General features: G+C 35.0%; 2 protein-coding genes across 2 annotated transcripts; both read right to left on the bottom strand.

Moving 5' to 3' along the window:
• Positions 1-119: 119 nt before the first annotated feature.
• Positions 120-3,384, bottom strand: LOC113504130. Its single transcript, XM_026886274.1, has 10 exons — positions 3,286-3,384; positions 2,784-2,964; positions 2,360-2,592; positions 1,654-1,780; positions 1,223-1,412; positions 919-1,048; positions 765-846; positions 533-663; positions 356-446; positions 120-251 (listed from the first exon to the last, which is right to left on the bottom strand). The coding sequence occupies exons 1-10, from the start codon at positions 3,328-3,330 to the stop codon at positions 166-168; spliced, it is 1,296 nt and encodes a 431-aa protein (XP_026742075.1). The 5' UTR covers positions 3,331-3,384; the 3' UTR covers positions 120-165.
• An 800-nt stretch (positions 3,385-4,184) lies between these two features.
• Positions 4,185-23,383, bottom strand: LOC113504129 (Y+L amino acid transporter 2). The gene is made up of 10 exons (XM_026886273.1): positions 22,835-23,383; positions 18,763-18,865; positions 17,806-17,921; positions 16,955-17,080; positions 14,312-14,411; positions 10,938-11,106; positions 10,315-10,515; positions 8,879-9,028; positions 7,775-7,946; positions 4,185-7,547 (listed from the first exon to the last, which is right to left on the bottom strand). The coding sequence occupies exons 1-10, from the start codon at positions 23,037-23,039 to the stop codon at positions 7,486-7,488; spliced, it is 1,404 nt and encodes a 467-aa protein (XP_026742074.1). The 5' UTR covers positions 23,040-23,383; the 3' UTR covers positions 4,185-7,485.
• Between the last annotated feature and the right edge of the window lie 14 nt (positions 23,384-23,397).

Genomic DNA, 23,397 nt, shown 5'->3' on the forward strand with positions numbered 1-23,397 from the left:
CAAATCAGTTTTCTACTGAAGTAAAAGGAATATTTTGAATGTGATTGATTACAACAATAATAATTGATTTATTGTGATCTAGCATTACTTAATGCATAAAGGTAAAAATAAATACTAAGTGGTAACTACATTTTTTATTTCACGAAAAATACACAAAGTTTAATATCAAACATTCTTCGAATGTTCAAAAGTCCCTTGAACTCCCGTGTCATGCAACATTTTATATGTACCGCCAACATTAGGTTCTCCACCTAGGTCATACAAATCGTGTTAGTCGTGATAGAAATAAACATTGTACTTAATTCACTATTAATAAAAAAGTTAGTCAATCTATGGAATAGTAGAACAAATGTACCTGCTGCTTCAGCTGATATGTGGGAGTTCCCAATGATAATATCTTCAGCTCCACCGTCTCTGGTTTCACTTCTGAAGTTCGATGGTTGTACCTGAAACATATAAATTAGATTTCGTGACACATGAAACGAATAAAAATTTGATGTCCAAAAAAATGAATTTATTAAGAAGTCATTACCTGGCCATCATTCCGCATGAGATCTGGGAAAACAGCGGATCCAGGGAATCTATTGTAAATACCATTGAGATTGTAATGAAGATTCATATCTGGACCAATGTTCGCCTTCAACAGCTGTTCCCAAATACCACCTGAAATGGTGGAAAGTTTAAAGAGTTTCACAAGATTTTTACATCAAGCTGAATTTATGTCCCAGGTAGATATTATTCTCTATTTGTACTTTTCAACTTACCTTTATCGATAGACATGATAGGTCTGTTCGATTGCCATGGATATTCTCCATGAGCTTGGAAATAAATTGCGTACGTTGAAAGCTGAAATCAACAAAATCATTAAATATCAAGTAACTGAGAAGGAAACATTCCCTCGTTTGGGAATGGCATTACCTGGGTATAATAAAGAGCGAGCCAGTATTTGCCACCATGACCGACAAAGGCTGTCTCATTGGCGTCCATCAATCCAATTGGAAGTTCCTGATGTAACATTTCCTGGGAAATCTGTAGATTGCATCCATACCTGAACAAAGGGAAGAAAGAAGTGTATTGAATAAATTCATTAAATGACAAAGGCAGTCCAAGGAGCGTACCATCAGCCTCCTGAAGATGTAGAAGCGAGATGAATAATGTTTCCTAACGTTAAGCATAGTTCGCTTCCACTTCTACTGGCCGTTTAAAAGTTTTGTCCACTTACCAATCTGGGCAAGCTTTAAGAATGTCATAAGGTGCTCTGTAGTATTCAGCCCTTCGTACAATAGGGTTTCGGATATTAAATCTCTCGTTCGGATCGGTAAGATTAATTCTCTTGATCTTGATGTCCCTCCTCTCACAAATATAATCGTAATGGAACTTAGGAAGAGACTCTCCTCTAGCACAATAGGTTTCTGAAATATGTACAACACTATATAAACTCCAAACCAGTGAAAAACATCTTTATAAAACCTTCATCTTTATATTGAACGATTTAAAATGAGGCAGTCAAGTTTGTGCGCTCGACCGCATTTATCAGTAGTAGCAATCTCATTGTCGTAACGAAGCTGGATTGTTACTACCCAAAAATTGTTGTATGTAAAACAAGGACGTTGATTTGTATGTTCAATTATTAAACTATATAAAGTTACCAACTCTTGTAAGTCCCATCGATGGAGTTCACAGCAGCATACTTGTCTATACAGTATCTATAGCCGAAGATTGAAGGGTATCGCAGGTACGGAACTTTACAGGTAAATCGCCCTTCTTGGTACATAGCTCCCTAAAAATAATCAAATCTGAAAATCCACTGTTTTCGAATTCTGATGTGGAGAAATCATTGAAACGTTTTTTATGAAAATAAAACGGTTCCATATCCTCATCTAAGTATTAAAATTTGATAGCATATTCAGTCTAGTATCTTCGTTAAACAACATAAATGCACAGTTACACTCGGGTAATAATAAAATTATGATTCACACCCCGGTAACATTTAATAAGAGTGGCTTTACAAGGTCCGATACGCTTTGGTAAGCAGGCGGCCTAACAGACATTCTATTATCAGCTTACAAGATAAAATGTTTCCGTATTGCACTAAAATGGCGGAGCGATTGTTGAATAGCGAACGAAAAACAGTTAGGCCCTTGAATATTTTGAGCAGAAAAGACTTTAGCTTCTATGGCTTTACTGGGATAAGTGCACAGAATCTCTTGAGGGTAAAGCTATTTCTACAATCCTTATGAAATTGTTAGGTACTTATAGAAGAGACATGAAAGAGAATTACGTATAGTTTGTCAGAGTCTGAACTATCCCTGCAGTTTTAGTGTCCAGAGTAGTGTGAGGTAGGTAATAGAAATGCTACCTTACAAATGACGCTACGTCTGCCTGGAGGACGAGACACGCCTCCGAAACAATAGGTCCTGGTTCCATTGATCATGATCTCTGTGACTCCTATGTGTGAGACCAGCGTGATGCCATTGATGCCAGCAAGTGCGAACCGCTGGAGACCAGCTCGCTTGCGAACCTCAACGTTATTCTTCATACTCATAGTGTTGACAATTGCTTGCCAGCCGTAAACGAATTCGTGCATTGGACCTACGAATTGATAAAACCATGTCTTGAGATTGACTAAGCATTTTGCAGGGAGTAAAGGCCACTTAGCCCGTTCTTTCGAATACCGCACCAAGGGACTACTTACTTACAGAACAGTACTAAAACACATCTATTTAAAGATGTCGGAAAAAAAATCAGTGAACCTTAACAAGTTCATCTAGTTCTTTACGCACCTATGCCAAAACTGTCTCCGTCTAGAAAGTTGAACATTTCGCCGAACGAGTCTGGCATAAGGCCAGAGATCACAGTAGATGCTTGAAAGCCCTCGTCGGGCAACATGGGCGCGATCTCGTCGGGCGGCGTCGTGAACTCGTGGGACGACATGTTGTTGAAACGACCGTGTACCATTGTGCTCTGAAAATGTATAATTATAATGTCCTGACCAATTTTCAGTCACTGCAGCTAGTATCGCCAGCTGCGCGGGACATAAGTGAGTGCACAAGCGTGTGCGCCAACACAGATGTTCTCTCTGTTCTATTCTGCTCTGTCGTAACTTATAAGGGAATAAGTGTCTCGACGAAAGTAGGGTTTTAAACTATCCAACTAAGTTCTAAAATTTACAAAGGCTCAATAATTTAAACAACGAAAATTTAAGAGTATGGGCGCTAAAAATGTATAAGCTAAATATATATCTTAATATTTTTGCTTAGGTTGCAAATCTATTTAAAATCATACCTGGGCGAGCCATGAAGCGAAAAAAAATAATGCAATGGACCCCATCGTGGCCACTGCCTTGGCCAACTATTCCGTTTCAGTGCCAATTCTGATTGCCCCCTAATGATTGAAGAAAAATAATTGGCAGTTAACAGTTATGAGAAACTGGGTAATGAATGTGAGTTCAGATTGGGGCAATTTACAGAAACATACGTATATAACTTCTGTGATAAATATCCAAGTTTTTTCTTAATAAAGCATTAAATCGACGTTATTATAAAATACTATTAAAGATTTATTTTGACAAGTTTCCTTCTCCCATCGAATTGATGGCAAGAAAATAGAATTATCTACTAACCACCAACTTACCGCGTACACACATAACTAGATGTCTAACTATAAGGTGAAATAACCATTCTTGAGACTAGGTGTGTAATTAATATAGAGATTATAGAGTCATATAAAATCTACACAAAAGGCACGAAGTCATATTTTTCATTTTGCTTCTAGTCACTGAAAAACTCTCAGCTGAATATGCTTACTTGTTTATCTCTTAACTTTTGTTTGCACATAGACTTTGTTGCAGTTTTCAAGGCTTTTGTTGCATTTGGTAGATACGTTACGATATATTATTTCAGAAAATATAGGGCGGTCTAGGGTAGGGATGCTGTGGCTCTGCAGTTCATTAGGTCTGTTTGCATGGCTTTATCTCCACGTCATAGTTGTGAAAATTATTGTAATAGAATCGATTGTCCATACCTACTTCATTGTTGCCAGCTACAGAATCAATATGTTGAATACTGTTACCACAAATTAATAATTTAAAATATGGGATTATTAAAAAAAAAACTCGAGTTCTATAACTTTGAATAAAGATTAGTTATTACTTAATAACCTCAAAGCAATAAAACAACACCAAATTCTCGCAACTTTTTAATAAAAATTGAAAAAAAGCTTACAAAACAAAAAATGTTATTTGGCACAAAATACATGAGAACAACAAATACAGATCGAATTATTATCAAACGAGATTCCTAATAGACATTAATAAAAAAACATAATAAAACAACAAAGTAAACATTGTTACATATGTATAACTAAAAAAACAGCAATTGATAAAAAAAAACCCCACAAAAAACTTTCAAGTTGCTCGCTAAAGTAGTTGGTATTATTATTATATCATGATTATTCACTGGATCATTAAAATATTCTAATTAAAATTACAATTTCAGACATCGTTTATAGGACAACGACGATACATGGCCGAAACGAATACTATGTTAATACTACAACACGTTTGTACAGTCGTCAGAAAAAGTGATAAGTTTGATTATATAAATGTATCTCTAAAATTGCTACTTATGTCCATGAATGAATTAAACTGTCAGTCAATATTAATACTCTAAATTCTAAGTTTACTTGCAGTATCTGATTCTACTCAGATTACATTGCATATGACTGTACTTAATACGATTATAAATAACCACACAGGTATATAATTTAAAAGATTGTCATCTCGGTGCACATGAAACTGTTAATCATTACAATTTCTATTAAAAATACAATATTCAGTACAATATTCTCAGGGGACATTACTTACTACATTCAGAATTGTGTATTCCATAACTATAATGAGTATTTACATATTATTAATTATCAGTTTTACGATTACGGATAATTATGACTTTATAATGTTATGTTAACTTACTTTGACGCATCTACTTCACTGACCGAGACAACACTATCTAAATACAAATTAAAGCATCAACATGACAAACATCGACGACAAATAAAATATAATGTTTAGTCCCCACACCGGAGGCCGGGGTACCTAAATATAGTACAATTATACACTGATTTTTCTTGTTACAGGCACACTGGTGATTAGCCATTTTCTTAGTAAAGGATCTTCATTTGTACAAAGGAATTAGAAAAGAAGGGGTTTCGGATGTGGCGGCCGTATTCAGCTCGCGCCAACCCTCCACCTGTATTTGAAACTATCTTAAGGGGTACTACTCTACGGACGACTGCGTTCGGAGTCGTCCACCTAAGCCCGAATCACTCAAGGCGCTACACTAATACTTAGAATAAAGCTCGAAATATCGCACTCGGAGCCATTTCGCAGCAAATATCTCTACTAATTGTTAGGAGTTAATATCTACATTATGCCTGTCTCCCCTATAGGGGCTCACGACACTGCTGGTTCATTGCAATGGCCCAAAATGTTAAGTATATACAACAGCACCCTAATTTTAACCATTATATTAATGTATGACTAATTATTATGACAAGTAATTGTGATTCGCATTTGTTTATCGGTGTTGTACGCGAAACTAGTGTTGGTACATGTTGTTTAGCTATCTGACTTGTGGCTAGATTTATTTCTCAGTCTATGTACCATTGCTTAGAATATATATTAATTATCTTCGCCTAACATTATTGAATAGCAATAAATTAGACTGAAAGCCGAACCTTATATCTAGTAAGTACTCACTATCCATAAAACGACTAAGTATTGACGTTAATAATTAAATTATTTATCATTTACGAGTTTTTATCGAAACACGAATAAAAACTATAATACATTCTTACACTTAACTACATACTAAATAAACTTGTGACGTCTAATAAGTGCATGAATATATATAATACACATTAAAAGATCTCATACAAAAATGTTTTACAAATATAAGTACTGTTATAAGCTCCGCAAAAGTCTCCTAAATTAAGGAGGGTCTTTATTGAGACCCTTTTAATAAAATACTTTTGATTTCAATACGAAGTACAAAATCTGTTACTACTATAGTAAATAGTAGTAAAGTGTGGTATATTCACGTTTGGAGAGAGCAGCACAATTAATCAATGTTTTTAATAAATAATTACAGCAGTCTATAGTATGTCAGTTCGCTAAAAGCCTCGCACTGTTAAGGCACAATTTCATTACATTCCAAAGCATCAGTCTGATCGAACTTGAATCCAAATTGATTATAAGCTACCACTATATCGCAATCGGCACACGCGTGAACTGAAATAAGGTTTAGGGTACAAGTACGCAATTAGTAATATACAATCATACTTGTAACCGATATCGTTGTATTTCGATGGCACTGTACAGTGATGAGCCATATAGTACTGAACTTGTTGACATTATCGTTATTATTTTTAGGGCGCAGAAAGCGCTACGAATTGCATTTGCAAATTACGAGTACAAATAAGACAATGAACAATTCAAACCTCAGTCATGACTTAAACCTGGCTATTTGCTTTACCAACTAAGCTACCGAGGTCAGATCAGATCAAAACAAATTATCGTTAAGGATTTTGTTAAATCTCGCGCATATTTTAGTTCACGCGTGCAGTAAAAGCCCACTCGCCAGGTGTTCAACTATATCAGAGGAACGAACAAATTGTGTAAAGCATACTCAGTCACTGACCAACTATATTTCAAAAGTTGTACAAAAAACAATATACTCAGATAGTCATTCGGCATCAGTCTTAGACGATTTAGAACCATATAGCTAAAGCAATACATCACACAATCCATTGAATTGTGCAAAAGGGATAAAAACTACGGATTAGATCCATTTATGCGAATAGTATGAAAATATTTACAAACAGATCTATTTGAACCAAAGAGAACGAACATTGAGGCTACAGTTGTATTGTAGAGATTATTAAAAATATTTATATTCATATCAAGAGATAGTAGACAAGAATGTTTTTCTATACAAAATATAGATAGATTTATTATGCTCATGACTACCTTAATTTCTAATCCACTGCAGCACTTACAATTACATTTTCTCATGACATATAAGTTTAATTAAACACCCTTAGTTCATGAGTTACTCGAATAGCTGCAAATATTACCTTAGTATAATTTCAGACAACTTTATACAAAAGATCTGACATGAGAGACCAACGTGTTAATGACTAACAGTACATGTTAATTTATAAATATCACTTAGAATAGCCTCAAAGAGCATATAATTTAATTTTGGGGCCAAATATTTGTGAAATATTCTTTGGACCGCCGCTAATCGTCTTTTAGCCAATAGGACTTATTCGAGTTTCGTTCTACTAATATGAGATATACCTTATAGAGATATGTTCTAAGCTAAATCTTAGGAGCCGGCTGACTTTGACTATTACGGTTCCTTGTATTTGGCTCCTAGCCTCTTTATGGTCTACATAGAACGTTACGCAGATCTGCTTCTAGGTTTACTCTTCCTTTTCTTCGACAGCAGACAAAAACAGCTTTTGGCAGCAGTGAGTGAATTTGGCTGTGAAAAAATTAAAAGTTTTCTCTGTAATTTATTTTTACGTGTGGATACAAATAGTACGAAATGTGATGTTATGTTATTTTATAATGCAACTAATTTGTGACAATAAGAGTTTAGGCAGAAAGTCTGTTTTGTAGCAATATATGAACTTTATTCTGTATGTAATCGAGAAGAAGCTAAGAAAATAATGATATTTTTTGTTGTTTGCAAAGAAGTATAATACTCACTGGAAACATCAGCAACGCATTTCGGCTTGGACCTAACGAGCAGGTAGTAGACCGGTACACCGGCGAGGGTCATGAGGGCTCCCGCGATGACAGCAACCGGCTCGCTCACAACCGGCACCACGAGGAGTATAGCGCTCACAGTCACGAATATTATCGGCATCCACAGTTGTACCTGCAAAGAAAACACTACCTTAAGACACAAAGATTTAAGAATATAATATCTTGATAATGTTTCGTTTAAATCCATGTACTGTACTTTTTAGGATTGTGGCCGTTATTGTGCAACATTATAGCTTGCTTAATACTTATAATTTTTAATTAGCTCAAGTTACAAATTAGAGAAAGTATAAACAAATATACAGCGCAAAGTTTAGGCATTAACTAACTATAAAATCGCAAGGCTTGAACTCATACTATAACAATAGCAAAAGCATTGTATCTATATTACTACGTAACACTTTCAAGTATGGAATATCGAACCAATTCTATGTATTCCCAAATGAGACAAACAAATTAGTAGCCAAAATGGTATTTGTTGATAATTTAGGTGAACAGTGTTTGGACCGGCTGGGTCCCCGCGGACTGTCACTCGAACGGGGATAATTGGTTTTAGGCGTCCACTTGTAGCATGTCGGCTATTCCACAGAGATACTATTGTGCTGAAAGCAATCGATTCTATAATCGAATAGAACGGATTCGATACACATGAGATTGTTTTTGCAGACAAATAGTTTATTAGCGAAGACAACTTAATCGAAAAACAATTTAAGCAAAAGCCTTAGTGAGTAAAAAATAATCCATTCGCAAATGATGCTTGGTGATGTTTTATTGGAAACACGCAAAGCCAGATTAGTTGTCGCAATCGCAATCGCTTATTAATAAATCGCAGTTGCATAGCACTATACAAATTGCTAGTAGAGTTGTTATTCGACCTCCTTCTCACCACTAACACACTCAATCAAAGCTTCCAAACGTTGGGTAAATAGTCGTCTTCAGGACCCGGATTAAATGTAATATAACAAGCCTCTTTACTCAATGCAAATGTGAACCGATATGAACTTTATTCGATATAAAGATCATGCCATTGCCATGCCAAGTTCATACCTTGATAGGTCTTGGCAGGTCGGGCCTCTTGTAGCGAAGCCACAGTACAGCGCTGCAGCTGAGCGTAGTGAAGAAGGACTCGACGACAGTACAGTACGTGATCAACGAGGTCAGGTCGTCCGGGATCAACATGATGATTGATATCAGCATCTAAAAATAATAAAAGAAAATTTAATGATTTACTATGAACCTTTCTGAAACAAATAGTCGTTAAAAGTTATACAATTTATAACATAAAAGTGTAATGTGATGGAGGTTTTCTGTAAAATTTTATAAGATATGCCGAAATTGTTTGAATGAACCAAACCATAACATTTTTGACAGCCGTATTACGCGCACTATCACTGTCCTCTGGGCACGCTTCACAGGTAGTAGCATAATTCCAAATAGAGACACAGTATTAACCAACAACGCCCATAACATTCGATCTTTTAGCTCCAATAAATACAAAGTCAACCCCTAACCCATCACATCTCAACCCTTATCGTCACTGAATCAAATCTCTTTCAAGTCTCTATGGACGTGAATCCTCTTTATAAGAGTAAGACTATTTTCTATATAAGAGCAACCTTTGCCTTAGGGTGATCTCACACAGGCGTTGCGGCTACGCTGCGTCGTTGCAAAGTAACGCAAAGCCTTCAGTACCGACATAGTTCTCCCACATCGAAACGCTATTATCGCCAACTCTGTGCTCATCCGATACGTCATGGTCCATCATTTTAAAAATCGTGTGACATGTTGTTCAAAATTTCTTAGTAGAATCACGAAGCGTCACCGCTCGGTCACCGCATTACTAACGGAACACACGTGTGGCATCACTCTTACGGCCAAACTGTAACTACATATAAAACAGACCAAAATTTTCGAAGCAATCACTTATCTGTACCGTGTCTCATTTCTAAAATTGTTGTTTGAAACAAGCAACGTGCATTACAAACACAATCTTTTTAATTGCGTTTGCGAATATTCAATTTATAAAGTAATCGAGTCGAATGCGTGAAACAATATTGGTCGACGATAACGTAACGCGTATGCGTGTTATGTAAATTGTCAAATATGTAACTAATAATTGTCGCTTGGGAATATTCAGGTTCTAAATGTTGTGTACAGCGAATATTCATAAGAAAACCGCCAGGTCTAGGTGAACGTTCTCATTATCGATTTAGGATAGTCACAATTTTAATTTATTCATAGAGCTTTTAGTGCAAGATGTAAACGGGAGGAAAAAAAGAATAATCCTTTTTTATTAGCTATAATCAAATGCACACGTTTCAACATTACCGGCATGGCCTGAAAGTATCTGCTTTCAATATTGTCTTTAATACTCAAACTTTTTAATGCATCAATCTACAACTGCATAATGCAACAACGAGCTTTGAACACACTCTTTACACAAAACCTGTAAAACATTCACACGTACTATTTCTCCCACTTACCAGAAACACAAGCGATGGCATCGGCGACATACACTTGACGTTGATGTGCGCGAGGAGCTCGGGCATGTGCCCGTTGCGGGCGCCGGCGAAGCACATGCGGGATGACGTCATAATGTGAACTGACAGACCGCCCAGTATAGCGATAGCCACAAGGGTCGGCATCGCCCATTTGAGGAAACCCAAGCATGATACCGCAAAATCCTGGACATGAAATGATGTACTATGTAGGATATCAACAATTTAACTTCATTTACAAAAACGAATTTTACTTAGTGCAGTGTTACTCAAGGTATAGGAAACTGATTACAGATTCTAGATAATAAGTTTTCTGTATATAATTTACTTGAATCCTTTGTGAAGTAATCTCAATGTTCTTCTAAGTAAATATTCTCAGAAATAATTCGAAACTTAATCAAAGAAAGAGATTGGTCATCTAAATGTTTAACCCTTATACGTAAGAGCAGGATTCAAAAACACAAGTCTTGCAATTTACAAATACAATACCATCTAAAAAATTGTTCTTACACGAAACAACCCATCTCGCAATCAAACAGTCACTCATATTTTTTTTCTCAAGATCTGCCCAAACTTACACGTAGTAAAAAAAACAATCATCAACATACCACAGCTATAGCCTCTGTGGCCAATACGCCGACGGGTCCGAGCACAGCCAAATAAGACACGTTAGCCAGCAAGTATATAGCCGTGACCATCGGTAGCGATATGTAGATAGCTCGCGGCAGATTCACGAAGGGATCCTTCAATTCTTCAGTCATAAAGTTCAAATAGTTCCTGCAAGAAACAAAGTATTAAAATAGGTGGTCTCTGAAAGACGCTTTTTGAGGAACTCTCACCGACTCTCACGAGCAATAAGATGTAAATTATTTTCATAGGTATATCAAAGTCAAAATCCATTTCTTCTGTTCTTTTTCAAAATATAAGACGGTGTTTAAGGATACCTATTGGGGTATGATTTATACTTAATATGTATATACTAGATTAAACCGTTTTCTAAGCAAACGAAATTAAAAAGGACTATTATATTACATTCAAATTAAAATCGTCCGCAAAAGTTTGAGAGATGTTAGATGTCTTGACAGTCAATTCTAATTTAAATTTCCAATATCAGATTTATTCCACAACTTCATAAATCATTTGCAAAAGAAATCGCCTTCATTTGATGTCTGTTCGATTGAGCAAAAAGATGAATAATAATCTTCTTGTTCAATGACAGTGCAATGCCAGTACTAAGCAGACACTTGAGCCCGGTAATAAGCAAATAAACTTCCGTAACTCGGAGCGAGACATTTGTTCAAGAGCTGATTTAAAACTGGAGAAAAGATTGTATTTGCTTGTCATTGACTGAAAGTGATTTGTCTCTTAGATTACATCGGCAAAGTAGCGAAGTCAATATCCAACATTGCTGCATAGCAACTTTTAAAATCATATTAAATTCTTATTTTAAAATACTTTCAGGGGCTTCTGCTTAGAAAACTTACAAAAGTGTATTTCTTCACAGATGTTTCTTCAAAGCAAGTTTTCTTACAGCTCAACATTTTTCTAAATTCAGACTTTGATGTCGGCGGAGTTTCGTTACGATATTTTAACTTGAGTGGAAAGTTTTCGAGTTTAATTTACTTTCTTTTTGTTAATCAATTGTATTACAGAAATGTTAAGAAACTTGTTTAGCATTTAAGAACGTGCGTATATTTCCTTAGGTAATCAATTCTAAATATACAACCTCTATGTTCTGGGGTCTTAACAACATCCAATTATAAAGCTAGTGTTATGTCTAACGCAATACATCATGTTAAATACCTAAAACCACAAATAATAATAAAGTAGCATTTTCCTCAACGTAAACACCTACGCATAATATAACTAAGAGTTGGTACATACATATGGTGTATGAATTGCTACATTGCCTTGTAGTATCTAGGACTAAGTTATCTATACTAAATTACTAAAACTAAAGTCGTTCCAAAGCTGAACTCAGGAAGGTTTTAAATTATTATCTCGGTAAGAAGTCTTGAGAAACCAGGATATTAAACAGCGGGGCGCCTTTCATTTTATAACTAACTCTTATCTACTAAGAACGAGTGCAGTCAATAGGAAAATAAATAAAACCGGTCAAGTAGGAAAACAAGCTAAAGAAAAACAAATCTTAGATCTTCTTTATGTTAACGGGCAACAGAATTCAACGTCTTTAAAGAATGTAGCTGTTAGCTGTCTAGCTATCACGATTCACGAGATAATGCCTCAGCAATAGGAATTAGGGAACTATTTGGTACAAAACCATAATTAAAATCTTAAAAGGAACTAGTTCTTAGTAAACATATTTTCCTCTAATTAAAGAGCCACGTTAATTAAGACAAAGTTTTATGCAGCAAGTCGAAAAGTGGAGTGGATAGTCGTGTCGTATCTGGAGGTCACGGCACACCACGGGAGATGAAACAAGCTCTTGAATTGACGACCCACAGCCACCGGCTACCTGGTATTAGTTCATACTAGATGAATAAATACGTGTAACTGGGCTAACTTTATGAACTGGACGTATAACTTGTGTGTCTGAAGTTTGATAAGAACCTTAGTGTTACTAGACTCACTGCTTATAAGCGGTGGAAAAAACTTGTTGAATATGACCTCGAAAACAATTATCCCCTCCCGAAATCCTACCACAATAAGGATTAGATAGAAGAAAGAAACTAATTCGTTCGTCAAAAAATTTATCATATTTTTGTTTTATTAAAATAAGAAACAGAATGGTGAGAAGTGGGAGTTAATAATATTTTTTGGAAATCTATCTGACGGGCTAATTATTTGCCTCGATCGTAAAAAACTGGTAGGAAAAGTGAAGTAAAGTTGTAAAAGCTACGATGCCACTACGCCACTCATATTCATCTTTGTTCTCTCTGAAGGACATTCAAGAACAAAAGTTTATCAACATCAGCAATGTTGTTGTTGATTAAACAGAATCATATGATTTGTGTAATAAAGAACACATGTGGCATTTAGATTGAGCAAATTATATTATAAACAAGGAGATCGAATAACAAACAATTAGCAGCATACCTGGATATATAGCCTTGTTTTGTAAGCGAATCGTGTTACTAATTAGGTAATCTAATATTAACCTGTACTGTTAGCAGAACTCAGAGATTTTGTCAGACAAAATCTACAAACTGGAGCAAAAGACATACTATCAAAAGGCGAGTTAACTACGTAAATACCTTAAATTTGTCGGGTTCTGTGACTAAAGGGTTAAAATAAACCTTATTAAAAACAGCAACGCTGTCTATCCGCAAGTTGTTCACCAAACTGTTTCTAATGAATCGTGATTGCTAAACATTTCTTTTTTCTCATGTGATCTATTTCTGTTACCGATATATCGAAATATCACTTTATAAAAAATAAATATTGAGATTAAACAGCGCTTGTCACGTTTATCATTTTTGTCATCCTATTTGTATGGAACGGACAGCGCGGCGAGTGCGAGTTTGACTAACACTTGACCGGTTTTTAATTGAAATTAATTGACCCATCCTCAAAACATTGATGTTATGGAGCTCCGTAAACATAACCGAAACTATCGAATATGTAAAATAACTAAAAACTAACTTTACCCGTAATCGGAACCTAAAATAAAAGCAGAAATAATTTCGGATAAAGGTGAAGTTGTGAGGTGAGGTGAGGGGAAGTGAAGTCTTGTCTAAGTCGTACATAAAAGAATCGTTCGCTTCATCATTTCACTTCTAAGATTCCTTAAAAATCTTCAAAATATGAAAGTTATTTCATATCCGTAACCTGATCCAAAACCGATATACTAAATTATATTTATATATCCGTATCGTTAACCGAAACTGAAATTGCATGTCCAGAACATCACTGCTTCGAACGATCATTATCATATTTAAGCATCACAATTGATAAATAGATAATAGTTTTATGAGTAAGCAGTAATAATAAATAATTATAAAATATTATTTTGAGTACTTACCAGCCGGAGTATGAGAATATTCCAGAGTAGAATGCTACGGACCAGTCGCTGACTGACGACTTGGTGCCTGACCACCCATCTTCGAAGTGTTCCGTACCACCTACGTGAAGGAAAAGGATTGATGAATAAAAATAAAAATACTACTATAATACACAATACTACTACTACTCCAAATGCACGTACGTATCGTAATTTCTCTTTAAATTGAATGAGAAATTTGATCAGTAAACCCTAGATTTTATGAAGGATTCAATTTATTATATATTTTTTTTACAGCAGATTTAACCAACATGTAAAAGTTCAAACTCAATAGAATATCAAGTAGACGTTTTTGTCTACCGAACGGAATTTTATTAAAAACTATGTAGTAGTATATTATAAAATACCAATAATATTACAGTTAAAAATTTACATTAAAACTGCGGCAACATTTTCCACGGGAGAGTGCAGGCTTTAAAAATATCATGAAGCTCCGCTTTGTAATATTTTCAATAAGTCTCCCGTTGGCGAAGTACCTTGCATCAAAGGAAAAGCTTAAAGGCAACTTGTCTGTGAAATTCTCCCCAGAGAGACCGAACGCAGCACTAAGAACTATCGTTTGATACCTTGCATTTCCACTAGTACCTACTTACGTTCGATAAGTATAGTGCATACTATATTAAGTACTGGCTGCTCTCAAAGCCTACAAAGAGAACAAAATGTTAGTAATTGTTCAGCTCGCTGAGACACAACGATCGTACGTGAGTGACCGGTCGTTACCCCCCATTCTAAGTATTTAACTTATTTCGAAGGATGGGCGCCAGACATGGCACAATATCGTACAAATGTCACAGAATACCTTAATGCCTATTGAGTGCGACTGAATTGTTTGAACTCACGAACATTCGCCGGGTAAACAGTATTTAACTCAGAGCTTTCACCTTGTTGTCTAGACATGAATTCAGTTGAAGAAATACAAGTTTAGTCTTAATTATAAATGTTTTGAGTTTATCTTTGAATATTAGGATTTGGTTGAATAATTACAATCAAATAAATGTATTTTGAATCACAATTCCCCGAAAGAAAATTCCAAATCTTATTAACAGTTTATTTCTTCAATTTCCTCAGTTCTTTTTTTGAAAAAATAAACTTAAAAAAATACATGTCCTCGCGACATCAGTTCCAATCAAGCGATTATAAATTGTTATTCAAGATTCCAAGATACAATTATGATTTAAGTGGTTCATAAGCTCAGCTCAACTTATTCTCACGCAATTCACATTACTAACAAGCTTATCAATCTTCATCTGTTCAATTAATGTTTAACTAATAGTAATTAAAAGACAACATTTTTGTTCTGTTACTCTATTGACTAATTTATGTGATGTTTTTACTAAAACCAGTCTGAGTGTTGATATGGTCTGATGAAAAGTAAGTATTTCATGGGTGTCAAAATATAATCCATGTTTTCAAAAGTCGAGAAACACTTGAGGGGAAAAATACGCACTCCTTTAGTTCGTGCGAAATATAGGAATAAAAATTATTGAAGTAGCATCAAAATGATGTTATTTATATATAATTGCAAAACGAGATACAAATTAGTACTTGATAGCACAAATTGTACAATTACATTACCGCTGTCAATTGCAGTTGACAATATCGTAATTGATAATTCAGCCGCCGCCGGTTGCATTTATGGTGAGGATATATCGAGCTTTAATATGTAGTAGTAATATCCGACCACGTAATTATATTTGAAATTTAATCATCAGGCTGCTTGCTTAACCATCTATAAAAACAGTACTCAAGAAATGATTGCGTCGTGCGTTTCCCAGGTATCGGTATTCCAAAACAAGTTTAGATCGCAAACTATAGTCATCAAAGAAGTTATTACTTCGGGGATTTGGTTATGGGAAAATTAACACACTCATCTGCCTTGCGGTCGCCTCCAGACCGCCAATCAATTCCCCGTCCCAAGAGGGCAGTAAGACGGGCCGAAGCGATTGCACGGGGGAAACGTATTGTAATGCTACCAGCGCCAATACTATGGAATCTTAGACCAGACTTGTCATCGCGAAATCGAGACGATGCAATCTCGAAGGGAATTAATAATTATAGTATTTGAAAATACTGGAATATTAATATTTGAATATACCCTCTATGGATCATTAAGTCGCTCAAAGTAAATACAGCTATTAACAAAGTGGGTTGCACACATAATAGTATGCAATTTTGCTACGGTTAGAAATGTGAATACCATAAATGTTGATCGCGAGAGTGCAGGTACCTAAAAAATATTTTCAAGATATTCGAAGCTCAGCTTGTATATTTCGTTGCGAAAAAGTTAAAGATGAAATTATGCTTATTGACAGTAACACGCGCCATAAATCCTATACATATAATGTGATCAAACAAGCTCTTTTTAGGAGTTTCTATTTATAAGTATGTACCTATGAGTAAAAAATCATAGAAGCTTGATTTGGCAAAAGAAGATAAAAATGTTTTTTTTATAATTTAATTCAATTAAAAATTATGCTCAACTTTTGAGCACACAAAGCGAACTTAGTCTGGCAAGACAACGTACTCCCTACAAAATTTCGGTACACAAATTCATGGATATACGAATGACAAAGTATGATTTAAGAATAATGCAATATTTCTTACCTTTGCTCATCCAGACGATTCCTCCGACGACGATAACAGTTAAAGCAGTAATCTTTGTGAACATAAAAACGTTCTGAATCCTCGTAGTGAACCTGACATCGTACGCGTTAATAAACGTTAGGAAACCTAAAAACAACAACATCCATTAAATTCCTTCCGTTCGAAACTTTTTCAAAACAGCAATCCATTTCTCAAAAATTGAATTTTCAAACTTCGGAAGCCTACATAGAGTTTCTGTTAGAATGCAATCTCTTCGCTATTTTATTGAATCCCTGCTACTTACGTCAAAGTTAGCAGGATATTAGGCTGATCCTATTCAAATACTTCATTGTTTGTATTATGAAACGAGTTATGGAAATTAGCGTGTAGTTCATTCTGTTCATTTGCATTCATGTGGGTGGCTAGCCCACTACACATGGGTGTGTCTGTCAGTAGTGGAGCTAACGGTACGTCGTTATTTTGGTTGAGGATTTTCAATTCAATTTTCAATTTCCTATCAGCTACATCAGCCGCATTTGTTTCTGCCTAGGCAAGAAATTTTAGTGCTAAATGCGCCTAGAGGGCCAGAGGCATCGTTAGCAAATATTCCACGATCCAAATGGATTTCGAATTGAAATTTAAAACTGTAAACCTGCATCCTAGCTCGCCGGTATAACTGTTGCATCGGATAGGCGAAATATGGATTCAATACGAAATGAAGCTTTTGAAATATGGTATCGACTAGTTTACATTTTTCTATCACGTAGAAACATTATTATATAAAGGGTCGAATTCATTACATTTCCGAAGCCAATGAAATGTATGCATAATTATACAATGGTCTCGAGGTAATTACTAGAAAATATACTCACATATAGTGACGGCCGCTATAAGTTTTCTGCAGATTGGATCTATGGGGCAATCGGGAAAAATCGGGTCTAGTATGTTGTTCGCAAATGTCAAGGACATTATAGCGTTTGTACTGGGCCTAAAACAAATGATTATTTGCTTATACTTCTTTCAGTTAGGTACTTATTAACTGAAGTAAACAGCATTGAATTGACTTTTACAAAAAAACATATGTTATAAAAACAGTCCTTTCATAACAGTCATATGATTCAAACTAAAATATCCAAGGGAGTTGAAATGTTCCCTTTATATAAGAACATATACATTTTTTTCATTTACAAATAAGTCGAGAAAATCGCACTACAGTCTAAAAATAACGTTGTTTTATTAGGTATATTAACAATTAATGTTGTTTGTAACTATTCCGTGATAACAATTATGACAAACATTCAAGTGAAGTCACAACGTGAAGATATTGAGATACGTCCCTAGATAAAAAGCATTCTTTTTGTTTTTATAAAGAATTGAGAGCTCTAAGCTTGTCACTAGTTCGCTGTGCATTGCACACTTTTTGAATTGAGACTAGATGTATGCTTACAACTACAGTTTCAATACGTCTTTGTACGTGCCGACGTCCTGTCGGGGGGGCAGTGTAATAGTTGTGAGGCGCAAAATATATTCAATAGTTGGCAATAGTATTCTACGTTTGCCGTTACAATGGCCTTATTTTTCGACAAACTAGACGAGGTGTCTTCACTTGAGTGTTACCAAACATTAAGAAGGCCAAGGTTTTCGTAGATAATGTTGTCTGCGAGTTGCTATATCTGACTACTATTGCAAAAATTCGATGCATAATTTTTAAAGTTAAAGTTTTCTAATTTTACCAGATAGTATTTTTGTTCTGATACAAAGACAACCTAGGTAAGATAGTAAAGTTTTTTTGACTTCATCCAATAAATAAAGTTGTCGATTATACTTACACGAAGACCAAGTTGGCGTCCCACAGATAGAGAAACGCTGGCAGAGGGCCGTAAGCCTCATTAATGTAGTGATAGTCGCCGCCACTCTGTGCTAGTGTTGTACCTGAGTGCAAAACAAGGATTATTTCAGTGACGAAAGTAATCAAAAGCAATACTAGACATGAAATACAACCAAGTTCCTATTTAGGTGGTTTGGAAGTGTTGCAATATCTAAATATGCTTTCAAAGGCTCTCTCTCCGTACAAACAGCGAAGCAGACGCCAAAGATCTTTAATTAGTTCGCGAAGACTCGAAAATGCATCAGTACGGTAGTTCATTAAACTTATTAAAGTATTCGAGAGACACCGTCTCCGTTCACCGTTCGGTCGGAGTATCTATCCTGTGAGGCTTTGATAACTAAATACTTAGTTATTATTAGCATTGAAACTACCTGGTATGAGTTTCACAACTCCCCTCACTTAGTATTCTGTTCTAATATTGCAACGTTCAATTTTAGAGCGCAACTCAAATTTAGCTCATTAGTTAATGTTAGTCTGCGTAAGTTTTAAGCTTACAGCGTATGCTAGTCTGCATCAAATATGTATGTTTGGTTGGATAGTTTACTGTAGGACGATCTTAGATTAAAGTGGATGTATAACTGATCGAATAGAGAATGTTTCTGATTACTTACGTAGAAATTATTGAGCGAGGTATTACCAATGAGATGTACTGTATCACATCGATAAGTTAACAAAATTAAGAAGTCTATCTAGATATGTCTATTTAGACGATGCTAAGTTTTGAGTATATGTGTCTGTCATTTATATCTTACTTGCTTGTTACACAGTTATAGTTTACTTTATCGATGTACGTTATGTTGAATTTTTATATGTTGAACGATTTTCGTAAAAATCGTTATAGTGAGTCAACCTTAAAATATGAGTTATCATGGACTTTGTTTTAGAACTCTATTTTTTCCTATTGATGATAGCGTTAGGGTATAAATAATTTAATGATGTTATAGCCCATGCCCATCCCAGAAAATGTAGCTTTATATTCGTGTTTTTCTTTAATTATTTTACTAGTTTTAGAACCTATTCGTTACAAACAAAAAACAAACCTATTCTTTTATAGTACAGAAGTGTAAACCTATCAGCAAAAAACATAGTTTTCTGTTTTCGTTTACAATCTCGCGTGCTGCGGGAAAAAAACTAGGTTTCAATGATAACTAAAATCGTAAAGTTTATTAAAAATCACTAACAAAAGTGCGGCAGTAGGATTTTTTAATTATCTTTTTATAAAAGTATTATACCGTTGATATAAGCAATGAATTCTCGAGTTTTATGGTCGGATGTGAAACTCAGCTGCAACATAAAGGATGTCCATAAATGTATGAAACTTGGTTTATCCAATTATCCATCGCTTTGAATAGTCATCTAAACACGGAGAAGCTTTAAACACAGAAATAGATATGCTACGAGTTAAAAAATATAAATCTTTAATTTGTAGTTTTTAAGTTTCGCAAGCGCATACGTATATATACCTACCTACATACAAATAGTGATATCTTCAATGCATAGGTACACAAAAACTTATATCTCCAACTTGCGTGGAACTATGTGTATGTATCTATTAATCGTTATAAGAGACATATAAGTCACATAATTTAAATAGCTTTTATCCGTATTTATTTGCTTTTTTGGGAAACCTAGATTAAAAACAACCAACTCTGACATCGCACTGACTTAGCATGGTGATCAATGCTCAAACCGTCCGGTCCCTGCACAAGACATATGTATTTGGCTGGTATAATTATCTTATTTTAAATTATATCACAATAAAAGATTTTATTTATTTTTAGTCTAACGACATCTTTTTGGTACTAGCAATTTGGACCAGTTTTGTTTTGGTCACTCTTTTTTCTATAGCTAGGTACATCTAATCTTCAAATTATTTTCGAGTTTTTGGAACTAGTATTATTTTATTATTGTAGCTGCAGGAAAACAAGAAGATCAGGTCCGTGATCTATTAAAAAAACAAGTTTGAGAAAGTCTGGCATATTATATGAACGTTTCTTACAATCACTACTTTATTTAACTACTCAGATCTTTGAAAATGTATAAAAAGTAGATTGTGATTAAAGCTATGAAATACATGCGAGAGGCCCAACAAAATACAATTTGTGTTATTTACCAATTCAAAATTGCAATGAAAAGCGTTTACTCGGCAAACAAAGTAGCTCAATATATTCGTATTCAAGACAAAGGACCGAGGCAAAGCCATTTACGTATAAAGCTTCTAGACATTTGACTGGCAGGCGGCGAATATCGAAGAAGACAGTAGAATTCCCAGCTGTCTTAAACAAATAGGGGACTTAAACGATTCTGTGGACGACGATATGCTGATACAGGGTGTCCAGAGAAGTAGTGAAGACCTCTTGCAGAGTAATATTCTCCTGTCATATGTCATATTTTTATTTTTCCTGTTTATTTCTTAGATGGCACGTTAATTTCTACATCGCACCAGAACTGAAACTCAACTCTTAGTAATTAGTATCAATATCGCGAAAGATCTTTCAAACCTAAACTTTTTCATTATTCGGTACCAGATCATTCAAATCAGATTTCAGAACCCCGACCTTAAACTAGAATTTTCCACGGGGCTTCCAAACCTGAGACGCGTCGCGCAGTGTGATTAGCAAAATGAGTCATAATTTTAAAAGGATGTCGATGCCTGGCCTGTTTACTTTGTTTGCCCTGTTGTTACAGCTGATAAGTGTGTAGGGGTGACTGGCGCTAATTGCTTCGGTAGGGAATCCCGCGTCGGAAAAAGCCCATGATAAAAAAGCTGGGCTACAGAAATCGAATAGCCTCTGATAACTTAGAATGCCTTGTGAAAAAGTGGAAAAAAAATCGCTATTCTATATGAGAAGAGAAAAAAGAGGGGAAGTAGGCCTTAAAATGTTAATTAGTTCCAAATTGGGCATGTAACCAATTCAAAGCCATGCACCAACACAAAATAGCCAGATCGGATTTTGTCCCCATGAAGAAATTGTATTATTACAAGAATTAATAATACAAATATTTTACTTAAAGACTTTTGCTAGCTTAAAAGTATAATAAACTATCAGAGCATTTCTTATAATTATTGCTATCATACCAGAAAAGCCTGCAGTTTTTAATGTTTTCGACTTGACAAACAACTGTTTTTTAATAAGTTCAGCTATGCATTGTGGCAGAATCATGGAGGCAGGTTCTTTTAATCACTCACTGGTATAAAGAATGATGGTTCAGTCACTAAAATAGTTTGCACCATAGATGGTACATCTTTGAATACATGGCCATTGACTGAAACTATTTCTATTCAATAAAATTACAGATTCAAAGGGGATGAGAAATGTCATAAGGAATATTGAAGGATGCATAAAGCGGGGAATGAACAGATTAGGTAGTATTTGTAAGAGAAATATTTAGATTACAATAAATGTTAAGGTATTACGTGGAAGTGGTCATATTTGTTTAGAAAGTTTTTATGGCAATGATTAAGTATCATATGCATTTTTTTATTGATCATCCTAGTTTTGTACCTTTCATGATTTTTTTTCCATTGTAGGTAGGAACCGTTTTGCTGTGTTCTGAGATTATACCTATTGTTTTACCTAGGGTTAGGTTGAATTACTGCAGATTGTGGCTGAGATAAATAAATTGTTTAAAAAAAGAAAGCATCTAATTTTCTCAAATATGTTCCTGCAGAATATATATTTTGTTGACAGGCTCATTAACAATGCAAAAATAATGTTTTTGAAGTATGCTTTTTAAAATGAGGTTTGTATCTAAAAATGTTCTTATCATAAAAAGTAAAAAATAAAGTCATAGTGGTCAACTTTTGCTGTGAATTCAATTCAGGAACTTGCGATAACAATAATATAATCATAATTATTAAAACTATCGATAATTTCTGAATCTAATAGAGGGCAAGTTATTTTTAAAAATAATTCCTGGTATTGAGAGCAAATTATTACATCATAATATTATTGCGTTGTTTTCAAAACAAAATTAAAAACGTAAATAAATAAAGTAGGTATTTGACTTACCCAATTCAGCGTAGGACATAGCCCCGAGTGTAGCCAAGACTCCGCACGAAGCCCACACCGACAGTGCGCCCCATACCGACCCAGTTTTTTCTAAAACCTCTTTCGGCGATATAAAAATACCACTACCGAATATTATCCCTAATATTATAGCCACCCCTTCTAGCAGACCGAGCTGCTTTCGCATCTTTACTTTTTCATCACTCATTTTTAAGTATTTTATTCAACGCGTGCGTTTTTTGCGAATTATCTTCATAGAACAGCTGTTGTGTTAGGTATTACTAACCTAAACAGAAGCCATTTAACCTTTCACATTTCTAATTAACATTAAATTAAAAACTTATTAAAATTTTCCTCAGTTAACCAGGGCTAATAAATGATTGATGAAAGAGAATAACGTTGACCAAGAAAGATATTCTGTGTAACGACCAGCGGACTTTACATGTGAATAGTGAATGCGAAATTGTGGACAATGCGACACGCGAGGAGAAATTTTCGCGCTTCCCTAGCTAGGTTCAGGTTGTGCTGCTCTTCTATTTTCATTTGTGTGAACCATGACATTAGGT

The sequence above is a fragment of the Trichoplusia ni genome, chromosome 21 (genome assembly GCF_003590095.1).
Source record: "Trichoplusia ni isolate ovarian cell line Hi5 chromosome 21, tn1, whole genome shotgun sequence".
Lineage (NCBI taxonomy): Eukaryota > Metazoa > Arthropoda > Insecta > Lepidoptera > Noctuidae > Trichoplusia > Trichoplusia ni.